Below are 21,030 nucleotides of genomic sequence, written 5' to 3' on the forward strand. Positions count from 1 at the left end.
TTTTTTCATTGGAAAAATGGCGTTTAATTAACGTCGATAATACGTGTATTTTTGGTGTATAAGTATAGTAATTAATCGAATTTAAAAGATTTACGTGTAGAATAACATATGGTACTACCGTTTTTAGGTAAAAAAATTATTACCTTGTAGTAATTTCTGTCCGAAATATTTTAAAAATTAGTATACATTTTTAAGTATAATACTTATTGAAATATATCATAAACTTAAAATAAATAAAATTTTGTGCCTAATTAACCCTTATTCATATTTTAGGGGTAGTTTCACTTGAATATATTTTTTAAATATTATTCCCATCATACTGGTGTTTTTTTACAATATTACATTTTTTCAGAAAAAATAAAAATTCATGCAGAAAGGGATTTTGTTGAATTATTTTGACATTATAATTTTTACTAATTTCGGTTTTAATGGGCAACAACTTAATGGGCAAACAGAACTAGTCCCAACGTGCCCACATTAAGTGGAATCCACTGTATATATAAAGAAATAAGAAATAGGTATACATTAGTGTATAATCAATAATAATTTTAAGGCTTTTAAAAATATTTTAAAGTATTTTACAGAATATTAGTATAATATACATTTTAAAACGATACAACAATCCAACTCCCATTCATACGTGTTATTATCTTTACAGTTTTATAATATTTTATACAAATATTTTTTTATAAATGGCTATTTTTATATCATAATTGTTTACTAAATTACAATTTATATTAGGTTAGTTTTAATTTGTTGACCGTTAAGACTAAAAAATTGTAAGTTTTTAAATATTAACATTATAACAAATTACCAGCTTTATCAGTTTCCTAAAAATATTATCAATGTTAACATAAAGTATTTGTTTCTATTATTATTATTCATTCTTCAATTTTTCTAGTATCGAAGAAAATAATTTTTATCAAAATACTAATAGCTATAAATCATAATCAAATTTTAAATTTAAACAAGAAAATGTTGAAAGCACGTGTGCTTATGATTATACCATAACTTTCTGTTTACAATTTTTAATAGCATATACATCTCTGATCTTTATATTATTATAAAAGTAATTATATTTGCTCTATAGAAAAGCACCATAGAATATAAAACTATAATATATTTTTTAATAAGTTAACTATATTCCTTTAGGGAATGTAGGAACATTAAGGAAAAAGATTTAATAATTAACTATCAACCTAACATTACATTTAAAGTATATTTATGATTCTAAACTTAAAACTGTTTAATAGTCTTTATGTACTATGTAAATGGTAATATTTTATACATTGGCATTTTGTTGAGCAGTAATCACATGTTCATTCATAATTAATTGATACTCTTGAAATCTTTGTGTCATTCTTTCAGAAGCTTTTAAGAAATTTGCTTGTACAATTTTCAGCACACCTTACCTTAAAACATAAAATTGTTATTAAATTAAACATAAATTTTATAAAAATAGTTCAATATATAAATCATTTTATTATACTTATTAGTATAATAATATATAATTTAAATAAACAGAACTTACTTCATCACTTTTAAGATCGCCTACTGTAAAATCTGTTGCACAATCCATAAAACATAACTCTGTTAATTTATTGTATGACTTAAATATCTCTTTAACCTGAAAAAAACAATAATATTGAAATAATTTGTAGGAAAAATTGTATTATTAAGGTATAATGAACAACATAGATACCTATCCACATGATATTGGTTACACAATAATATCAAACTTAAATCAATGAAACTCCCAATAAATATTTATGTATTATAATATCTAGTATTTTTTAGCAATATACCTATTATTTTTAAATACATAAACTTCTTCTGATTTTAGGCTTATAACAGTCCATTTAGGACCATTGCTACTTCTATTATGTTTTTCCATTTCTCTCTGTTAAACACCGCCCCGATGCCCAATGAAGCAATGATTTTTTTTTAGGTAGATCTTTTACTACTGCATTGTATTATGTAGCCAAAGCCTGCCTCTAGGTTTTTTTCCATTATTTTTTTTTATAAGCAAACCCTCTGCTTAGAGGTAAGCACCAGAAATATCCTACCTTTTCTAACCTCTTTCTAAGTAAGAAAAGTCGTACACTTGAATTATTGAACAGTTAGTAAATATATAAAATATTAATTATTATACTCATATGAAACATAAAATCACAATATCAGAAAAATATTTTAAGTAGGTAATACACACGTATATTTTAATATCTGCAAGAATACAATAGATGGTCAGAGATCAGGTGTTAAAAACTTAATCATTGTTGACCAGAAGATAAGTATGAATTTAATTGGTTAAACATTAAACAGGTTATAAATTGTGTATATTTTTACATAACTTACACTGGCCAGTTGAGAAGCATCAAAATCCATATTGCTATCAGTCACGCTTGCATTTGTGTTATCCATTATAAAGTTAAGTGTTGGTTGACGGTTATTATTAGTTATAGTATTATCTATTTTATCTATTTTCTAATTCTAATGTTGAAACGAACAAATCAAAATGAATTGCAACAAAAGTGCAAAAATTTGGAATTGATTTTTTTTCAACCGGTACGACGTGAAACATGTAAAATGTAAATCATTAAATAAAAGTTATCAGTATTCAGTATTATCACAGAATAGTTTGTTTTTTATTATCTTCTGATAAGGAGGTTATCACTCTAGCAGTTAACACAGGTTGGCTATCGGCGGCCCATCACCCGGACAGATTGTGTTACGGTTCAGTAGTTCATATTTTCACCACAAGCGTACAGCGCTAGTAGTAATAAGGGCCATATTTTACTAATGGTATATACTATCCTACGTAATATTAATATAATTTATGATCACAAATTTAATATAGGTTAGTAGTAAATAAATATATTTATCCAGGTATTAATATGTCGATATATATTATTAAGGGATCGTAAAAAACCAAAATAAAAAACGTTATAGAAAATGTAAATCTATATTATATTATATCTTGAGAATTTGAGTTATTTATATTTTTTTATAGAATAACAGTAAAAAGAAAATTGTTGATTAGTACAACAATATACTATAACAATTAATAACTATATACTTACCTAATCTTCCCTTTTTTTTTTTCATAATATAAAATTAACTGGACAATCAAACATTATGTATTAGTTAGTACTATGTAGTTAACAAATCCTATATTTCTATAAAATAAATATCTAATTTTAATAAAAATTTTACATTTTCAGTTTTTACCATTGATTTTAAGTCCTAATAGGTAGTATACAAAATAAAACTATACAAATATTGGTTTTAACTAGCCCAGTATTGATTTCTTGTTTGTAGAATATATACCTATTGATAATTATGTTAAACTTCTTCAAACCTAAAATAAAAAGGTAGTATATAATAAATATGTAACAGGTTCATTCAGTTTCATGAATTGTTAGTAGGCATCCATAACTGCATCTGCAACAAGCCAACTTTACAATAGCAAATTTAAAATGAACTACTAAGTAAAACAATACAATTGTCAATTTTTATTAAAAAAATACTATTTATAATAAAAGCTTTAAGCAAACCTTAACCTACAACTTTGTGGTCATAAAAATAAATCAGTAATATATATATAAGTAAAAATATTATAATATATTTATTTTATTATTTAAAATTTCGATTGATTTGAGAATAGGCCCCTCTGGTACAAAGTACTAAATTACATACTAATTTAAAGAAATAGATTAACTGTTTTTAAACTGAGTTAAATTAATATTTTTCTATGGACTTGTAACTTATCGAATTAAAGTTATAACTTGTTAACTGTTAACTTTTAACTTATCGATCTTGTATTGTCTTAACTTAACTTAAGTTAATTATTTTCATTAACTTGCCCACCTTTGCTTACGAGTTTACTACTACATATCGTGTAGTGTTGCTAATTTTTATTGTACCATACTTGAATGTCATGGATAAAATAACAAGTGTCCAAATTGTGATCATGAGCTCATTACTGATATCTTATCTATATCTGTATATTACTATATTATATAGGACATAGGTAGATATATATTATTACTTTGTTATGACAAATTATACATTAATATAGTACTATACATTACACGTCAATACGACAATAAATAACATTAAATTTGAAGTTTTTATATCGTATACACTATTGTTAAAATATTAGGAAACTTGATATTTTATTTCGGAAATTTTTTTTCTTGAGTTTTTTGTCCGGGGGGTTTCCGGGGATTTTTTTTGCCGGAGATTTTTATTCCGATTACCTGATTAAATAGTGGGTAATATCAAATTTACTTTACTATATTAAGATTTAAGTTATTTTTTTATGGTGCATATTTCTTAGGTTTTTAGAAAATATAAATAATATGTATAATATATAATAATATTTAATTATAAATCCTTAGGAATCTCCTTTAGTCCTTGGGAATTTTTAAATTAAATAAATAATACAAAATTATATAGTTATACATACAACTACTTTTTGTTCGCCTACTCCTTATGTCCATTCGGTGATAATTTGATCATCGGTAAAATGTTTAGCACAAATAGCTGAATTTTTAGTTATAGCCAAGTCTTTACGTGGTATTGCTTTGATCCATTTATTTTTTAACTCGTAATTTTTTGGAAAGAAAAAGTGGATCCTTTTTCTTTGTAGGATTTATATCCAGTAAAACACTCAATTATACAACACGTACGAGGCATTATTTTATTTATATGAGTAAAATACTAGTTATTTTATTATTAGTTTAACATAGTATGTTATATGTTATTGGTATGTTTATTCATATTGTGTGCCCTAAGTACTACTAGTGCTGTACGCATATGGTGATTATTCACACCGTTCTCAAAAGTGAATAATAATAATATAATATGATTTACCTATAAGATACAAATATTATAATTTTTGCATGCGATTTCCACTCTTATTTCACAATTTTTGCATACTAAGTTAATATATACTCGTTAGCGTTACTAACGAGTAACAACTTAGCAGTGGCTTAAATTTAAAAATTTGGCCTCTATGTGAAAATCTTACGAGCCTTTTCCTTTGCTGAATAAATGTAAAAGAAAAATATAAGTTTGTATGTCTATGTCTCTACAAGATGGTAATTTGTTTTGTAATATCAAGAAAACTTAATGTTTTAAAAACATTAGAAGCCGTAAAAAAATTAAATCAATTTAGGAATTTTTCTTTTCTACTGCAAGTGTATCATAAGATTTACATTTTTATTTACTCTTGGTTGAACTACTTAATTCTTTATTTTTTTCATTCTATACACAGAAAGAAAATAAAACGTTATAACTTATAATTAAAATTCAATACAATTAAGATAAAAACTGTTTTAGTTTTGTTAAATATATTGGTAATGATTTTATTGATTTTGTTGATTTAACTTATATTTACTATTATACTATTATTGAAACTACTGTTATACTATGTAGTACCTAACCAATAATCAATATCTATACTTACGCGAATTTTTATGAATAAGTAAATGTAACTATGTAACCTGTGGTAAATCGTTCACTGGCGACGAAATTATAAGCTATCGAATAACAATATTATAAATTATAATGATTACCTATAATCAAATACACAACACGAGTCACAACCACGAATTAAGATTCCTGCTGAATTTTTTTTTCCCAGTTCACAGTACTGTGCTGGGATTAAATTTTATTTTTAAATATTTTTTTTCGTATTGTTTTAAATAATGTTATAGTTCAAATAATAATATCTATTAATAAAAAAAAATTTTCTAGCAACTTTTTTAACATATGTTAGTTAATTAAGTTAGTGATTGGTTCCTAAATAATCGATAATGAACTATTATTTCAGTTTATCAAATTATGACAATTTTGGAACCCTGGAAAATCAAATAAATTATTTTGCTTATAACTTTATTAATATTTATCATATATTTTTTTTTTATTGTCTCTTTGAACTCATCTAATTAATTAAATGATATTATCACATTATCGATAACAGCTTTTGTTGATTTTTAAAATGATAGGACGCGTGTGCGTCCATAGCAGTGAAAGAGTTAATCATGTATATCTTAATTCATAATTCGTGGTTACAACAATCAAAGCCGACTGGCTCCAAGTTCGTGTGTCGTATATATAATATATTACTATATTATTTAACTATTGTCTATTTATACTGGTCGGAACATAACTATGGCTGGGAAACTGTTTTTAAAAATAAAATTGTTACCTACCTAACTATTCGTTATTTATAAATATGTACGTAATCATTGAATGAAAGTATGGAAATATTATTATTATACTCATTACAATTACAATTACAATTTAATCTATGGACTATAGTACCTAATAAATAATAATAATTACATGACAAAATATTTTACAAATACAAAAACATCCAATAATATAAAATCCTTAATTAATACAAATTAACAAATTACAAGTCAGGAATCGGGATTCTAAATAGTATAAGCTAATAAAAAGGTTTAATTTACTACAAATTATTATATATTTAATTAATAATTTTAAAAATTTATATTGTGCATTTTCAATCTGATTGACATCTATGCTATTAAACTTTTATATTGAGCTCCTAAAACATCATAAGACATCAGTACATCACTATTAAAAGACCTTTTTTATTGACCAAATTGTTGTGGAATTTATTTAGGTACTTAACATTTAATTCGTAAAAACCAAATTGTAAAATTAAATTTCCTATAAATTAAATATTGACAAACCGATAACTTATGATGTTAAGGTCTCGTTTCCAAAATCCAAATGCGTTATAATTATAAATAGGTAACATACTAACATCGCAAACCCAAATACCCAATATTGTACATATATAATACGTAAGTTATAAATATAAAGTACGTCCATTGTCCATGGTATTAGTGCATTACCAAAACAATAATACAAACTTATAAAGCTTATTTTTATAAATGCAAAATTACACTTTTAACTATATTTTTAGCTCAAAATAAGTTGGGGGGTGCTAAGCACCCTCTGGCACTTCCGTGGACTGCATGTGCGACAATGGCGATGTTATTGTTTTAAAACATACTTTTGAATTTTATACATTTATAATTTATATAGTATATACATATGTATCTCAATAATTTAATGCAATATATAGGTAAGTATATTGTATATAATCGATGAATTTCTTCTTGACCCGCTTTTGTTAGTGTCTTTGTAAAATAAGAACTAATATAATAACTACTTGGAGTCTTTTTATAATAAATCAAAGAATATTTTTTTTTCAAAATTATTTTATTGTAATACTTTATAAAACGTTATTATTTCTCGTTTCTTGATATAAATAATTATTTAATTGGTATTTAATAAAAAAATGTATGCAAGGTAACTATAAGATAAGAATAACAGTGTTAGGTAATTTTCCACACCACCTTTATTATTAAACGACGTACAATAACATTGTCCGTATTGTTTAATAACTTTATGAGGTATTACACGAGGCGCGTTTTTTTTATTGTGGTGTCCCCAGTAGGCCTAATCCACATTGTAAGCGAGAACGCATCATATGCAGGGGCGTAGTTAGGTAGGGGCTTTGAGTTACGTCAATAATTAATATTTTCACAACAAATGTGTGCCATAGAGTCATAAAATACTATAGTATTTATATAACATGGTGTTCTATGGTATTAAAAGTTTCACCATTGCGAGGCGTAGAAGTTTTTTAATTTTTTTTTACTGGGGGGGAGAGGCAGCAAAATATGTGTTGCCTTTATCATAAATTCCTAAGTACGCCACTGATCATGTGAATGCATTCAAATAATAAAAAAAATATACAATAACTTAAACTATGTAGATTCTAATAATACTTAATAATTTTTTTCAATAAGGAATCCTAGGAATAAAAATATGATTTTCGCTATTGTACATGCTACAAAAACGGGTAATGTGTATAAAATGTGTGTTGCCGGCCGGCGATAGTCAATGTGTTGGATGAGTGAATGAGAGATGAGCGTTGACGCGTAAGGGGACAACTAAATAAAAATTATTATAATATACTAATATAATAACTTAACCTAACCTATACTATAAAACAAACACATCCTGGCAACACTTGATATTAAGATGAGCTTCTTATTGATGCTGCTAATCTTCCTCCGGGTTGAAACGAAGCTGAGTGCTGACACATTTCCCATCAGCTTTGTGGCAAATTCTTCTTCACTAATAAATATTATATAAACTATACTGTACCTACTACGATTCTAAAAATTATAATATAATACAAATAAATCCTTTCGACACTTGATATTAAGATGAGCTTCTTTTTGCTGCTGCCAGACGTCCTCCATGTAGAAATATAGCCGACACATTTTCCATCAACTTTGTGACAAATTCTTCTTCACTAATAAATATTATGTATAGTATACTGTACCTACTACGATTCTAAAAATTATTATATAATACAAACAAATCCTTTCGACAGTTGATTATCAGTTGAATTTCTTTTTGCTGATGCCAGACGTCCTCCGTGTTGAAATACAACAATCGACTTTGCTGCCAATCTTCCTCCGGGTTGAAACGAAGCAGAGTGCCAACACATTTCCCATCAGCTTTGTGACAAATTCTTCTTCACTAATAAATATAAATATTATGTATTTATATATAGTATACTGTACCTACTATGATTCTAAAAATTATAATATAATACAAACAAATTCTTTCGACAGTTGATATTAAGATGAGCTTCTTATTGATGCTGCCAATCTTCCTCCGGGTTGAAACAAAGCCGAGTGCCGACACATTTTCCATAAGCTCAATGACAAATTCATCATCGGTGAGTAGTCCATGATTCAGCTAAATGTTTAGTTCCTATAAAACTACAAACTAACGTGCAGATTAAATGCAATAGAAAAAACAATTTTAATATTTCAGAAATATGTGTTGGTGTTCTCTTATTTTTGAATTTAAATTAATTTTAAATTTTATATTTATAATTTATCAATTAAAAATGTAAACAAGAACGAAGAAGATTATAGTATATTGAAGTTTAACTTTCTGTTCGGTGGCCACCTTTTAAATTCCTCACTCTCTTTTATAAGAAAGTTAAACAGCACAATAACTATAAAAAATATAAATTTAAACATACACAAAGATGAACTAGCTATGTAATAAGAAAAAAAATTGGTAATTTATCAACGTATTATTAAAATAAAAAGAACACCTAAAACCGTAGTACAGTAAATTATCTGAAAGAAAACCATAAAAGTTAAATTTAATTTAAGTAAATATTCATAATATACTGTACTACTGTTCAAAAAATTATAGTATTAAAAAAACACAGTCTTGCGACATTTGTTATTGAAATGATCTTCTTATTGATGCTGCCAATCGTCCTCCGGGTTGAAATTATACAAGGATATAGCGTAATTATTTCAGTTTTGTTGTTTTTCCGATATTATGGCAAGATCTGAAATTTTTTGTTTTATTTTACTATTTACCACCCAAAGTACCAAATAGATCATATTTGCTACAAGAATTCATGACAAACAGAAAATAAACTACATAATTGTAAAATCATTATACATTTTTCGCTACGTCCAAGATCTAAGGTGTACTTAACGACTTATTTTATTCTTGGCAATTTCATCATTAATGCGTGGTCGGTAACCTTTTTGAACTCTCAGGCCACATTCACAAATTAAAAACAGTTTGCGGACCAGATTAAAATAAAAATTTTATTTTCTTAAATTATTTACTATGGAAAAAAATATTGTCTAGAACTTTAAAACAATATAATATAAATAAAAAAAAATGTCAGTGTTTTAAAATTTAAAACGGGTCGTATGCCGGTTGTCGACCACTTCATTGGACTGGATGATCGAAAATAAATTATAAGCTGTCATCGGGCCATCGGGGTAACAGCTCGTAGAAGTCAATAAACATTTATTTTATGTATAAATAATAAATTTATTACTACCCCAAAATTATAGGACAATTAACCTACGTAAGGATCCTTCAACGCTTTTCGGCGAAATCCATATTAAAGTTCAAACGTGTACCGTCACCGAAGAAACAGCTAGTTTATTTCTTCATTCGTCTTCTTTACACTTCGGAATGGAATTATTGAAATATTTTATGAAAATGAGTGTACTTGTCATGTACTGAAGGCTGTTGTTTGACGACTGTTCAATAAAATTATTAGAATTGTTAATCGTCTCCTACAAATGACAACGATTGTCGTTTGCCATGGATGATAAATATTATAATAATGTTTTTTTATAGAACTCTTTGTGATTTTATAGGATTTATTATTATATTTCAGCTGTCTTGCATACAAAACTTTTGGTATCTAATTAATTTCATACGTAAAATCATAATAATTGTATATTATCATCATATCAATTTACTTTTCGAACTTAAAATAAAATATATTCATTTTTATGAAAAATCCGCTACCTGGATAATGTAATCGATATAGACGCATATTTTATTAATCATATATAAATTATATAATACTGAACTTCAAACAGTCATAATATAAGTTTCCAGTGAGCATTTTATTTTTGTTTTTGCATTAAAAAAACTAATGAGAATTCCTATAGAACATTTTAAAATTGTAGATATAAAAAGTAAATATTTATATGAATACTAATAAAAAAAATAATTTGAACATTTTAAAAATTTTAAAAATTTGTAATAATAAAAATAAAGAACATTGTATATATATATATGGTTTGAAATATTATTAAAATAATAACATAAATAAGAAATACTCTCATAAAAAATTAGTTAAAACTTTAAGTTATCGGAAGATTATTTTTTTTTAAACCATATAGTATTATAGTCTATGACACAATATAAAAATCGTTTTACAAGAATTAGTTTTTTTTTGGGATGAAAAATTAATACTCAATAAGTCATAAAATATTAAACTTCAGTCAAAAAAAATAATGTGACTTTCCAGAAAACCTTTTATATTTGTTATATTTAAAAAAAACTAATGAGAATTACTATATTAAATTTGTATACAAAAAGGCAATATTATATGAATATCTAATGAAAAAATAATTTGAAATTGTGTAGATTTAGACAAAATTTTTCAAAATTTTGATTTTAAACGTTTATAAAAATATATCGTGACTATACATTTTTTATTACAGTTATTTAGTGACTGATGAGGAACACTATATTAAATTTTAAATCATATTTGCTATCAATAATTTGTATAGGTTTAAAAAAAAAAAAAATTTAATTATTTAAAATTGTTAAAATGTTTTTATAATTATACAATATATGTATAGGAAATCATAATGTAGACAGTTGGGAAAATTTTCAACATTCTATGATTAGCATTTTTGAATTAACACTTAGTAAATAAATTAATTTTGTCGAAATTATACAAATATATAGCGTAATGATTGCAGTTTTTCCGATATTATGACAAGATCTGAACTTTTTTATTTTATTTTACTATTAAACACCCAAAGTACTAAATATATCATATTTGCTACAAGAATTCATAACAGATAGCAAAAAAAAACTAAATAATTTTAAAATCAATATACATTCATTGCTACGTTCAGGATCCAAGGTATAATTGACGAATTTATTTTATTATTGGCTATTTTTTAATTTTAACCTTTTAGAACTCTCGTGCCATATTCACAAATTAAAAACAGTTCGCGGACCAGATAAAAATAAAAATTTTATATTCTTAAATTATTTACTATGAAAAAAAATATTATCTAGAACTTTAAAATAATAAAATATTAAAAAAAAGATTTCATTGTTTAAGAATTTAAAACTGGTCGTAATAACCCGATGGTTGCCGACCGGACATTCGGAAATAAAATATAGGTCTAAGTAATCGGGGTGGCAGCTTGTACAAGCCAATAAATATTTATTTAAAGTATAAAAATTAAATTTATTACTACCCTAAAATTATAGGAAAATTAACCTACGCAAGTCCTTGGACGCTTTTCGGCGAAATCAAGCTGTGCCATATTAAAGTTCAAACGTGCACCGTCACCGAAGAAACAGCTAGTTTATTTCTTCATTTGTCTTCTTTACACTTAGGAATGGAATTATTGAAATATTTTATGAAAATGAGAGTACTTGTCATGTACTGAAGGCTGTTGTTTGACGACTGTTCAATAAAATTATTAGAATTGTTAATCGTCTCCTACAAATGACAACGATTGTCGTTTGCCATGGATGATAAATATTATAATAATGTTTTTTTATAGAACTCTTTGAGATTTTATAGGATTTATTTATTTGTTATTATTTTATTTTTATTTTTTTTTTTTATTTATTATATTTCAGCTGTCTTGCATACGAAATTTTTGGCATCTAATTAATTTCATACCTAAAATCATAATAATTGCATACCCTGAATTTTTTTTTAAATTATAATTTTATTATTTCAATAGTTGTTGGGTAAAATTTCTCATCAAAAAATAAGACCATCTTCGACCAGTATAATTTTACATTGTACACAATGCATTAATGCATTATACATTACAAATTGAATTCAAATTGTACAAATTCGTTATAGTGACATACTTAACCTAGTCTACATGTAGTCGCCTACTATGGTAGCTATACAGCAGTTTACGGTTTGGCTGAACTAAATGATTAATAATTTTAAAAATATTTAAAAGTTTAATCATTCAATTAATATTACATACTAAATAGTTAATAGATTATGATCTACGTATAATAGAGAAGAATTTACAAAATCAATAAAATTAATTTCTAAATACAAGCAGTTATTCACATTCAACTCGTTATATACACATGTGACTATATCATTCTCGTTTCGGTACCGTCCTGTTTAGGAATAATTCATTCCAATTCATACTATTTTTTACTGATTTTAAAATAATCAATAGGTTCTAATGTTAATAAACTAAGAGAATTTGTGATAATAATATATATATAATAAATGCATTTATTTATGGTATTATGCTATGTTTATTTTATCCTATAAGTGTATAGTCAAAATATTTTGAAAATTATAATATGTATAAGAAATACAAGCATTAACATTTGGTAAAATTTTCAAATAACTACAGTTATTCGTTTTTAAATTACTACAAAAAATAAAAATCGGTTGAGGAGAAATAATCATCACAGAAATATGAAATGAATATCTAATAATGTCTTAGAAATTCAAAATTCAGACAATTATAAATAAAATATTTTTTTATTTTCGGAAAACTTTTTATTTTTGTTAGGGATAAAAAAACTTATATTAGTCAGGTACTCGGCCAGTTAAAAATGAAAAATGCTATTTATACAATTAATATAAATATAAATTATTATATAAAATGGGTCTGGTAATATACTAATATAATGATTATGTATTTTCTGTCTCATGTATTTTATGCATCGCGCGTTCGGGAATAAAATATGCATACGTATGTCATCCGGCGGGTAGCAGATTGCCCGGTGCAATAAGTATGTATTTATTTTATGTCTAAAAAAGTAAATTAAAGCTCCAAAAGTATAGAAAATCAAACTCACGTAAACATCGATTTTTTTTTGTGAAATTTAGTTGTGTCATATTTAATGTCCACACGTTCAGTAACCAGATCGCCGACCCAGGAACACCTTTTCTCGTCCATCTTTACCGCGTTTCGAATTAAAGATATTGAGATATTTCATAAAAATAAGCTGAACAGAACGGCATATGCGTGTAAAATATTATGTATATTAAAGTACGGTTTAACGATTTGTACATCTATTTTTTTCTCCGTTAAAATTATTACAACCGTCAATCGTCTCCGACGAATAGCGAAGGTTGATGATTGCCATAGATGATAGATTAATATGATAGATCCATATCCATAGATCATATACTGTATTATTATATTGTAATATTATTATTAGCCAAGCTTAACTTTTTTCGGGAGTTTACCGTTCGAGAGACTCAATTGTGTACTTATACAAATTTTATATGCATGACAAGGCGGAGGGCGGGGTAGATTGTATAGATGTTTTTCAGTACATTGAAACTAGACTCATTTAAAGTTTCTGCCATTAGCATCGCATAAATTAGTAATTAGTTGTTGTTATCGATATTGTTCGCCCGTATTATTATTGAATGACACCCGTCTTCTCATTATTAATGTAAAAATATAATACAAAATATTATAATATTAATATCGAAAACCATCATAATTATTTTTAAAATAGATAAAAATATTAAGTTATACCACAATTTTCTTCAAACTTTTTTCTTGCTTTACTACTTTTTGATTATGGTGAGTCTTCGTCTCAAACACCCCTGACGAGCCGCCTGCAGGTGCTAATAAGGTCATGGCATACAATTAATCTACATAATATTTTTGTAATAACTTAAAACAAAATAGATAACTATACCTATAATCGTTATTTTTCGTTAAAATATCCAGTTTTGTCAATATTCAAATTTGGTATATGTACTAACAGTAGCGCCGAACACGGATATGAAATGGAGAAAATTCCCCAGAAATATTTATGGGTGGGTGGGTGATAATCAAAAGTAGTTTGTTATGCAGTATCTTGTATGTGTATAGTTAGAAATAAATATAGTACCATTCAAACGTAACTAAACATTTTTTTAGTAGGTGGGTCTAACACTAGCATTTTTTCCCCATAACATGAAATATAGATCGGCGCCACTGGACTTACGACTAACTTCTGAGACTGGGAGTGAGAATATGAATAAAGTTAAAACTTTTAAGTAATAAAAATAATATAATAGTAACTATAGTTATATTAAGGTATATACTATTCTGATTAATATAAAAAAAACATAAGATGGTGACCAGACATGAGTTATGGTTATTTTAACTGAGAAGTGAAATGTTCAGTAACTTCAGTTACTACATTTTAATTTTTATTAGAGGTATAAACGAAACCTAATATTATGAAAGCTTTATTTATGAAATAATTTATGCTTATATTATAAAAATATTAGGTTATAATAGAAAATATTTTTTTATTGTCTATTAAACAAAAATTATATGTATTATGTTGGATAACAAGCTTTGAGGCTTATTAGTGCACATTTTTTTTTGGAATCAATGACTTCCACAGATATGTAAAATGCATTTAGTTAAGTTTATTTTATATATCTGTGATGACTTCAGATATTAATATTTTTTTTGTTTTGCATTGCATATAATATTATCAATTATTGATCATTTTTTTTTCAAAAAAGTTTTCTCATCCACAACAATATAATTTTTGTCATACGAAAATTCATATCACATTATCTAATACTTTGAACCAAATTAATGTTCAAATTAGATGTAAATATAGAATAACAAGATCATTAAAAGATTAAAATAATATCTCCAAGGATAATACCTCCATTCTATTTTTTTTTTACTCATTAAAGACTAAAGTATATAGTAATATAATGTAATCAAAAATGAAGAAATAGTTTATTTATGATACCATTACATTATTAATATTAAATTAATTTAAATATTTTAGCTATAATAATAACATATTAAAATTCATAACATTCAATTTAATATATTAATAATGGGATGTATAAATATTTATTTTAACTTAATAGTTCTTCAAATATTTAACAGTCTCTTACACATGGACGTGACCTATAAATATGGGTTTGTAGAATTTATGAAGATGTTGTACAATTCAGCGTAAATAAAGTATATAATATAATATAATATAATATAATTTTCTAAATGACATTTAATTTTTTTTAAACGAAGACAATATAATTGTATGTTTAAAATGAAAAATAACATTTATAAATATTTATATCTTTAAATTTTTTAAAATAAAAACTTAATACAAATTTTGATGCAGATCTACCAATTATTATCCCATTTGTTATTCCATTCATCTTGAATTGGTTGATATTTTTCAGTTGTTTGATCTGAGGACGATGCATGAGTATTATTAACATCCCAAGACGTCCAGCTGTTTTTCCGCTGCACATTTCTATTAAAAAATAAATACGTATTTTGCATTTAGGTATAAGTTATTAATATGAATAAAGGTAAATTATATTTTTTTTTTAATGCCTTTATACTAAACATGGAAAAATGAGACAAATTTCATTATCTACTGTGTTTATAATTTTAAAATAGTACATTAAGAAGCAACTATTTGATTAAAGACTATTTTCTTTTTCCTAATCAGATAAAATGTACCCTTAATCAATAGAAATAAAATAAAAATTTTTATCAAGCAAAATTGTTAATAAACTACAATGTACATATATAATAATATATACAATAAAACGCTTACATTATGTTAATCATATATCATAATAATCAAGGCAGTGGCGTATGCAGGATTACGCAGGGGGTGTCATATATCATAATTATATGTACAAATTGACATATACGATAGTCATCGTTTCATAATTTGAACAGATACTTATTTTTAAGGGGGGGTGTCATATCTCACAGACACCCCCCCACTGGGTACGCCACTGAATTAAGGTTAGATTCTCCTTAAGGCCGATCTTTGAGTAGAACACTATTAATATTTAATAACAAGATAATTTTTTTATAAAATCACATTTTATAAATATAATTATAATATTATGTACCTTAATTTATTTAAAAATGTATTGTATACTATATACCTACTGTTGTGAGTAAATTAACTGAAAGCATGGAAAGATTTATAAGAAATAATCAAATAAATCATTTATTAGATTACTCATAATAATTGTCACATTAACTCATAGTAATTTTAAAATATTTGTTTTAATGAAGCATATGTTTTAAAACAATATGTGCATACAAGTATTTCCTTACACTTCACTAATGTAATGTTTTCATTTTTTTTTTTTTTTTTTGAAACAAATTATATTGATTTAGTGAAAATTAAATTTAACATGAGAATTAAAATTAATGACTATAATTTATTCTATTAAATATGACTTAAGATGGGATAAACTATTATTTATTTTAATAAACTAGGTTTGTGAGCAACTTAATTTTAATTTTAGAAGTTAATAATACTCATTCTTAAAATTTATTGAATGATAATAAGTTAGAAAGTTAGAAGCTATAATAAAAAAAATATTCAATAGTATGGATTTTAATTTTTTTTAAAATATTTTTAGAGCATATTTCAATATTTATACAGTTATATTATAGTTATTTTTGCGCTGTATGTTTTCTGAAACTAAATTATAATATTGTATTGTTGAAATAAAAATATTGGGAATTAATAATGAATTGTCGTTATGATTTTGTTTGTAAATTAGGTCACTAAATTTTTAAGCGAATTATGACAATGTTATACTATAGTATCTTATATGCTTATGATAAATATATATTAAAAACTTGCTTAAAAATTTAACTATCGTAAAAAAAAGTGTACAGACACAGATAATGTTCTTTCTTATACATTTCAAAATAAGATCAATTCACTTTTAAAATTTAAAACACTGTTAGAAATAAACTAAAATCACAAAATTGGTTCTATCAAACACCAATTTTACAAGTTGTAAGTTTGTAGAACAGACATAGTACATGCAGGTTAAGTGTTCTCTTAAATAAAGTCAATTCTTGTCATATAAAATCTCAAAGGGAACAAAAAAAAGTTCAAAATTTAGTTTTAATTTAATGTATATCAGTGTAATGGTAGTTTCAAGGAAATTTAAATTTAGTTTGTGATGATTGAAATTTGAGATATTTATCAATATAAGAAGAATCTACTGAATACATTATTTGCTACTTTGTAAATAAATATAATAATTAATATTCATACTTTTGATTTCCAGAAGAACCATCAGAAATTAATGAAGAGTTCTCAGTGGAATGGGCTACAAAATTAGTCGATTGTGATTTTGGTGGTGTTGGAATATTACTGCCAGTGATATTTTGCCATTCTTTACGACCTAAATCGTTCACCTAAATTATAAATTACATTATAAAAATAGGAAATACAATATTTGAAATTAAGTAAATAATAAAAGTTATAAAAACATTAATACTTTACCTTTGTAGTCATAGAAGAAAATTGAGTGGATACGTCATCAATTAATGTACCTTCTTTTATCTAATAATACAGATACAAACAAGCATAACATAAATCATAAAAACTTAAATACTTCAACTAGTAACCCTGATATATATAATTTTTTTAAATAATAAAAAAATAATAACTGGAAAGCGCTTAGAAAAATAATAATTATTAACTTAGTTTAATGATAAAAGATACTTTAATACTCAAATACAAAAACAATATTAATGAGAACAAAAGTAACTACCCAATATTTACTCATGCTATACTATCAAATAGAAATGTTCTTTATAATTTAATATACTATAATATAAATATTAAATTCATGCTATTGAAATTATTGCATGCGACTTACCTTTGAGCTTATGTCAGTAGTTATATCTGATACCTTTTGAGTGGCTAGTCCACCTATTTTAATGGCACTTTGTGTTGCTTGAGATGCTAGTTTTGATGCAGATGAGGAAAATAAAGACCATCCCTACAAAAATTATTTTTACCAATAGCTTATTAATTTAATATTACTAATTATTAAAATATAGAAAAATAACACATTAAGACATTTCTTTTATATTATTCACTTAAAACGAATAGATAAAGAATTTCATAACAAACATAATAGATAGCTTCTAGTTAGCAACATTTTTAATATCTGAATTGTCCTATCAGCACCGTTGATCTAACCCATTAGACTACTAATTTAATTAATTAATGTTTATTGATTTTTTTTTTTTTTTTTGTAATAAGGTTATTTTCTCTTGTATGTGTATAAGTTCTAAGAAAAAAGTATGTAGAACATTTTTTTTAGTAATAATAATTAATTAATTAATTAATTTCTAAGTTTGTATACAGTTTATAGTTTGTTAGGGACTAATAATGAGACAGATCAACATTGCCATTACTTTTTTATATGAGAAGTAGAGTGGTGAGTAGTGGTTGTCTATTGATTTTTAATAAATAGACATAAAGTTTGGTGCATAATTTTTTTGATTTTAAAATTACTATAAACCATTTAATTTTGACATGAAAATTACAATCAAATAAACTTTGTAAAAATGTACAATGGCTTATGGTAACGTTTCTCAACCTGGGGGTCGCATAGGTTAAAAATAGTAAAACGCCAATTTACAAAATGAACCTTCATATTATATTATATATAGTATATTATTTGTACATTGTAGATTAATAAATAACGGTTCTCTCATTTGATTAATCAATTAATGATAGATATTTCTATTGTTCAAATTTATACTTATTTTGAGGAATGTGACACTAAAAAGGTTGAGAAACAATGGCTTAAGGGAAACAATTATTATTATTATTGTAATATGGTGAATATTAAATTTATAAATGTATAACTTACACTAGAAAATGATGACACTGCAGAATCAAGAAGATCTTGAGATTGACTTCTAGGTGGTGGTTCAACTGTATTGCCAAATCCAGAATAACGTCCACCTTGATTTGGAGGTACATTGCTGTTAGAAAAATTACAAAAACAAATTATATATACCAAAAAATATGAATATAAAGAGAACATATTATTTTTTTTTATATATAATATATATTACTATTATTTTTACACATTTTTAGTTTGTTCCTTACCTAGGTTTTGTCATATTTTCATATTGTTTTCTTGCAAAAAATGCTTCTTTTTCATCTTTGATATTTGGAATGTTAACATCATTTTGATAGCCCGAACTCAATTCATTATAATTAGTTGATGGCTCATTAAAATTATACTTTTGAGATTGGTTACCCTTCCTAAGAAAAATAAGAATACATTGAATATTATTTATATAATATATTCTTATTATAATAATATAATAATAATTGTTATTATTATTAGTTCACCAAATTGAATTTACATTTTAATATGATCTACATTATAATCTTTAGCTGATGATGTAGTAGGGCTCCATTGTTCCCCTTTAGCTAAGTTTAAAATCTATAAACAGACGAGCAAAATTAAATAATGATTAAATATACAATAAATCAAATAATTAATTCTACTAACCTTATCTCGGTATAGGGCTGCAGCTTTAGTATTATATTTTTGTTCAATAGTCATTGAATCACTCCAGTCTGGTTGAGATTTGAAAAATTCTTTAGCATTTCTATTTCCTCCAACCTAGAAATAAAACATAATATTCTTTAATATTTTTACTTTTATTTATATAAAGGTGCATTTGCTGTAGATATATAATTATATTATTCAAATATTGATACAATTAACTTACTCTCATTTTTTCCAACTCTAAATCTTTCCAAGAATCCATAGTGATAGATCGTACAAATGACAGGTGAACCCCAAGACCTCTATGTTTTCCTGAACACATTAAACAAATCCAAATACCATAAGAGACAGAAGCCCATTGTGGATTATGAGAACCGCACTCAAAACATTTCTACAACAAATTTTAATTCATCAATTTAAACTAGTAATTAATTAATGTAGTTCTTACCGAATTATCCTGTTGAGTCATAAGCTCTTGAAGAATTCTTGGAGTTTTGTTAGTTAAATGTTTCATACTCATGGTTATGAAAAAGAAATTTACTACAAAATATTGAACAAGATATACAAACAATTGGAAAGAAATTAAAAATATAACATACTGCAGAATAAGTTTAAGAATTTTATTTACACTTGTATAACGCAACTAGTGTATTAGATAACATAATATTTAGATAAGTCAATAGCAGTAAAATTCGAGTAGGCGTGAGACAAACGAAACGAACTCGCGATTGCTTGATACCAATAACTTCCTATCGTGTAATTTCGTTTTTATCCCTATACATTTCCAACCAAACAACCATTTAGTTATATAATTGTCCACGACGGGTAAACTAAATAATTGAGTACTAGTGACACAAGGCAGTAGGATAGTAGGCACTCGCCAATCACCACTATCCAGTGCCCACTAGTGGTTGATGCCTATTGAAGTATTGACGGATTACATGAATCCTGAATTCCTGATATTATGCATATGACGTGTCGCCTTTTCTTTTTGTTATCAATAACGTCGGTAGACAGTGTTATCACTCATCACGGTTGTCAAAGCA

General features: G+C 25.3%; 2 protein-coding genes across 3 annotated transcripts; both read right to left on the bottom strand.

The window, feature by feature from the left end:
* Window positions 1-1,282: 1,282 nt before the first annotated feature.
* Window positions 1,283-2,607, bottom strand: LOC113558774 (mitochondrial import inner membrane translocase subunit Tim9-like). Its single transcript, XM_026964308.1, is given in 4 exon segments — window positions 1,283-1,381; window positions 1,383-1,412; window positions 1,532-1,627; window positions 2,356-2,607. Coding segments are annotated over 4 exon segments (291 nt in total). The 5' UTR covers window positions 2,422-2,607.
* Window positions 2,608-15,451: 12,844 nt separating this feature from the next.
* LOC113557104 (ADP-ribosylation factor GTPase-activating protein 1-like) lies at window positions 15,452-20,955 on the bottom strand. 2 transcript variants are annotated; one of them, XM_026962415.2, is made up of 10 exons: window positions 20,433-20,948; window positions 20,208-20,375; window positions 19,985-20,098; window positions 19,836-19,915; window positions 19,573-19,731; window positions 19,331-19,445; window positions 18,326-18,448; window positions 17,947-18,006; window positions 17,716-17,858; window positions 15,452-15,927 (listed from the first exon to the last, which is right to left on the bottom strand). In XM_026962415.2, exons 1-10 carry the CDS (start codon window positions 20,502-20,504, stop codon window positions 15,795-15,797), a joined length of 1,167 nt encoding a protein of 388 aa, XP_026818216.1. In that variant the 5' UTR covers window positions 20,505-20,948; the 3' UTR covers window positions 15,452-15,794. The 2 variants fall into 2 exon arrangements, with proteins under 2 accessions (XP_026818216.1, XP_026818217.1); XM_026962416.2 differs by lacking the exon at window positions 17,947-18,006 and having other exon boundaries at window positions 18,359-18,448; window positions 20,433-20,955.
* Between the last annotated feature and the right edge of the window lie 75 nt (window positions 20,956-21,030).

Source organism: Rhopalosiphum maidis, chromosome 3 (genome assembly GCF_003676215.2).
Source record: "Rhopalosiphum maidis isolate BTI-1 chromosome 3, ASM367621v3, whole genome shotgun sequence".
In the NCBI taxonomy this organism is placed as follows: domain Eukaryota; kingdom Metazoa; phylum Arthropoda; class Insecta; order Hemiptera; family Aphididae; genus Rhopalosiphum; species Rhopalosiphum maidis.

What these genes read in the sequence shown, in the direction of transcription:
- LOC113557104 (XM_026962415.2), bottom strand. Translation starts at nt 20,504, where the DNA reads ATGAGTATGAAACATTTAACTAACAAAACTCCAAGAATTCTTCAAGAG. An exon ending in AATGTAGATCATATTAAAAT is followed by an intron (nt 19,732 to 19,835) that starts GTAAATTCAATT and finishes TATTTTTCTTAG; the next exon opens with GAAGGGTAACCAATCTCAAA. An exon ending in CTACTGACATAAGCTCAAAG is followed by an intron (nt 18,007 to 18,325) that starts GTAAGTCGCATG and finishes CTGTATTATTAG; the next exon opens with ATAAAAGAAGGTACATTAAT.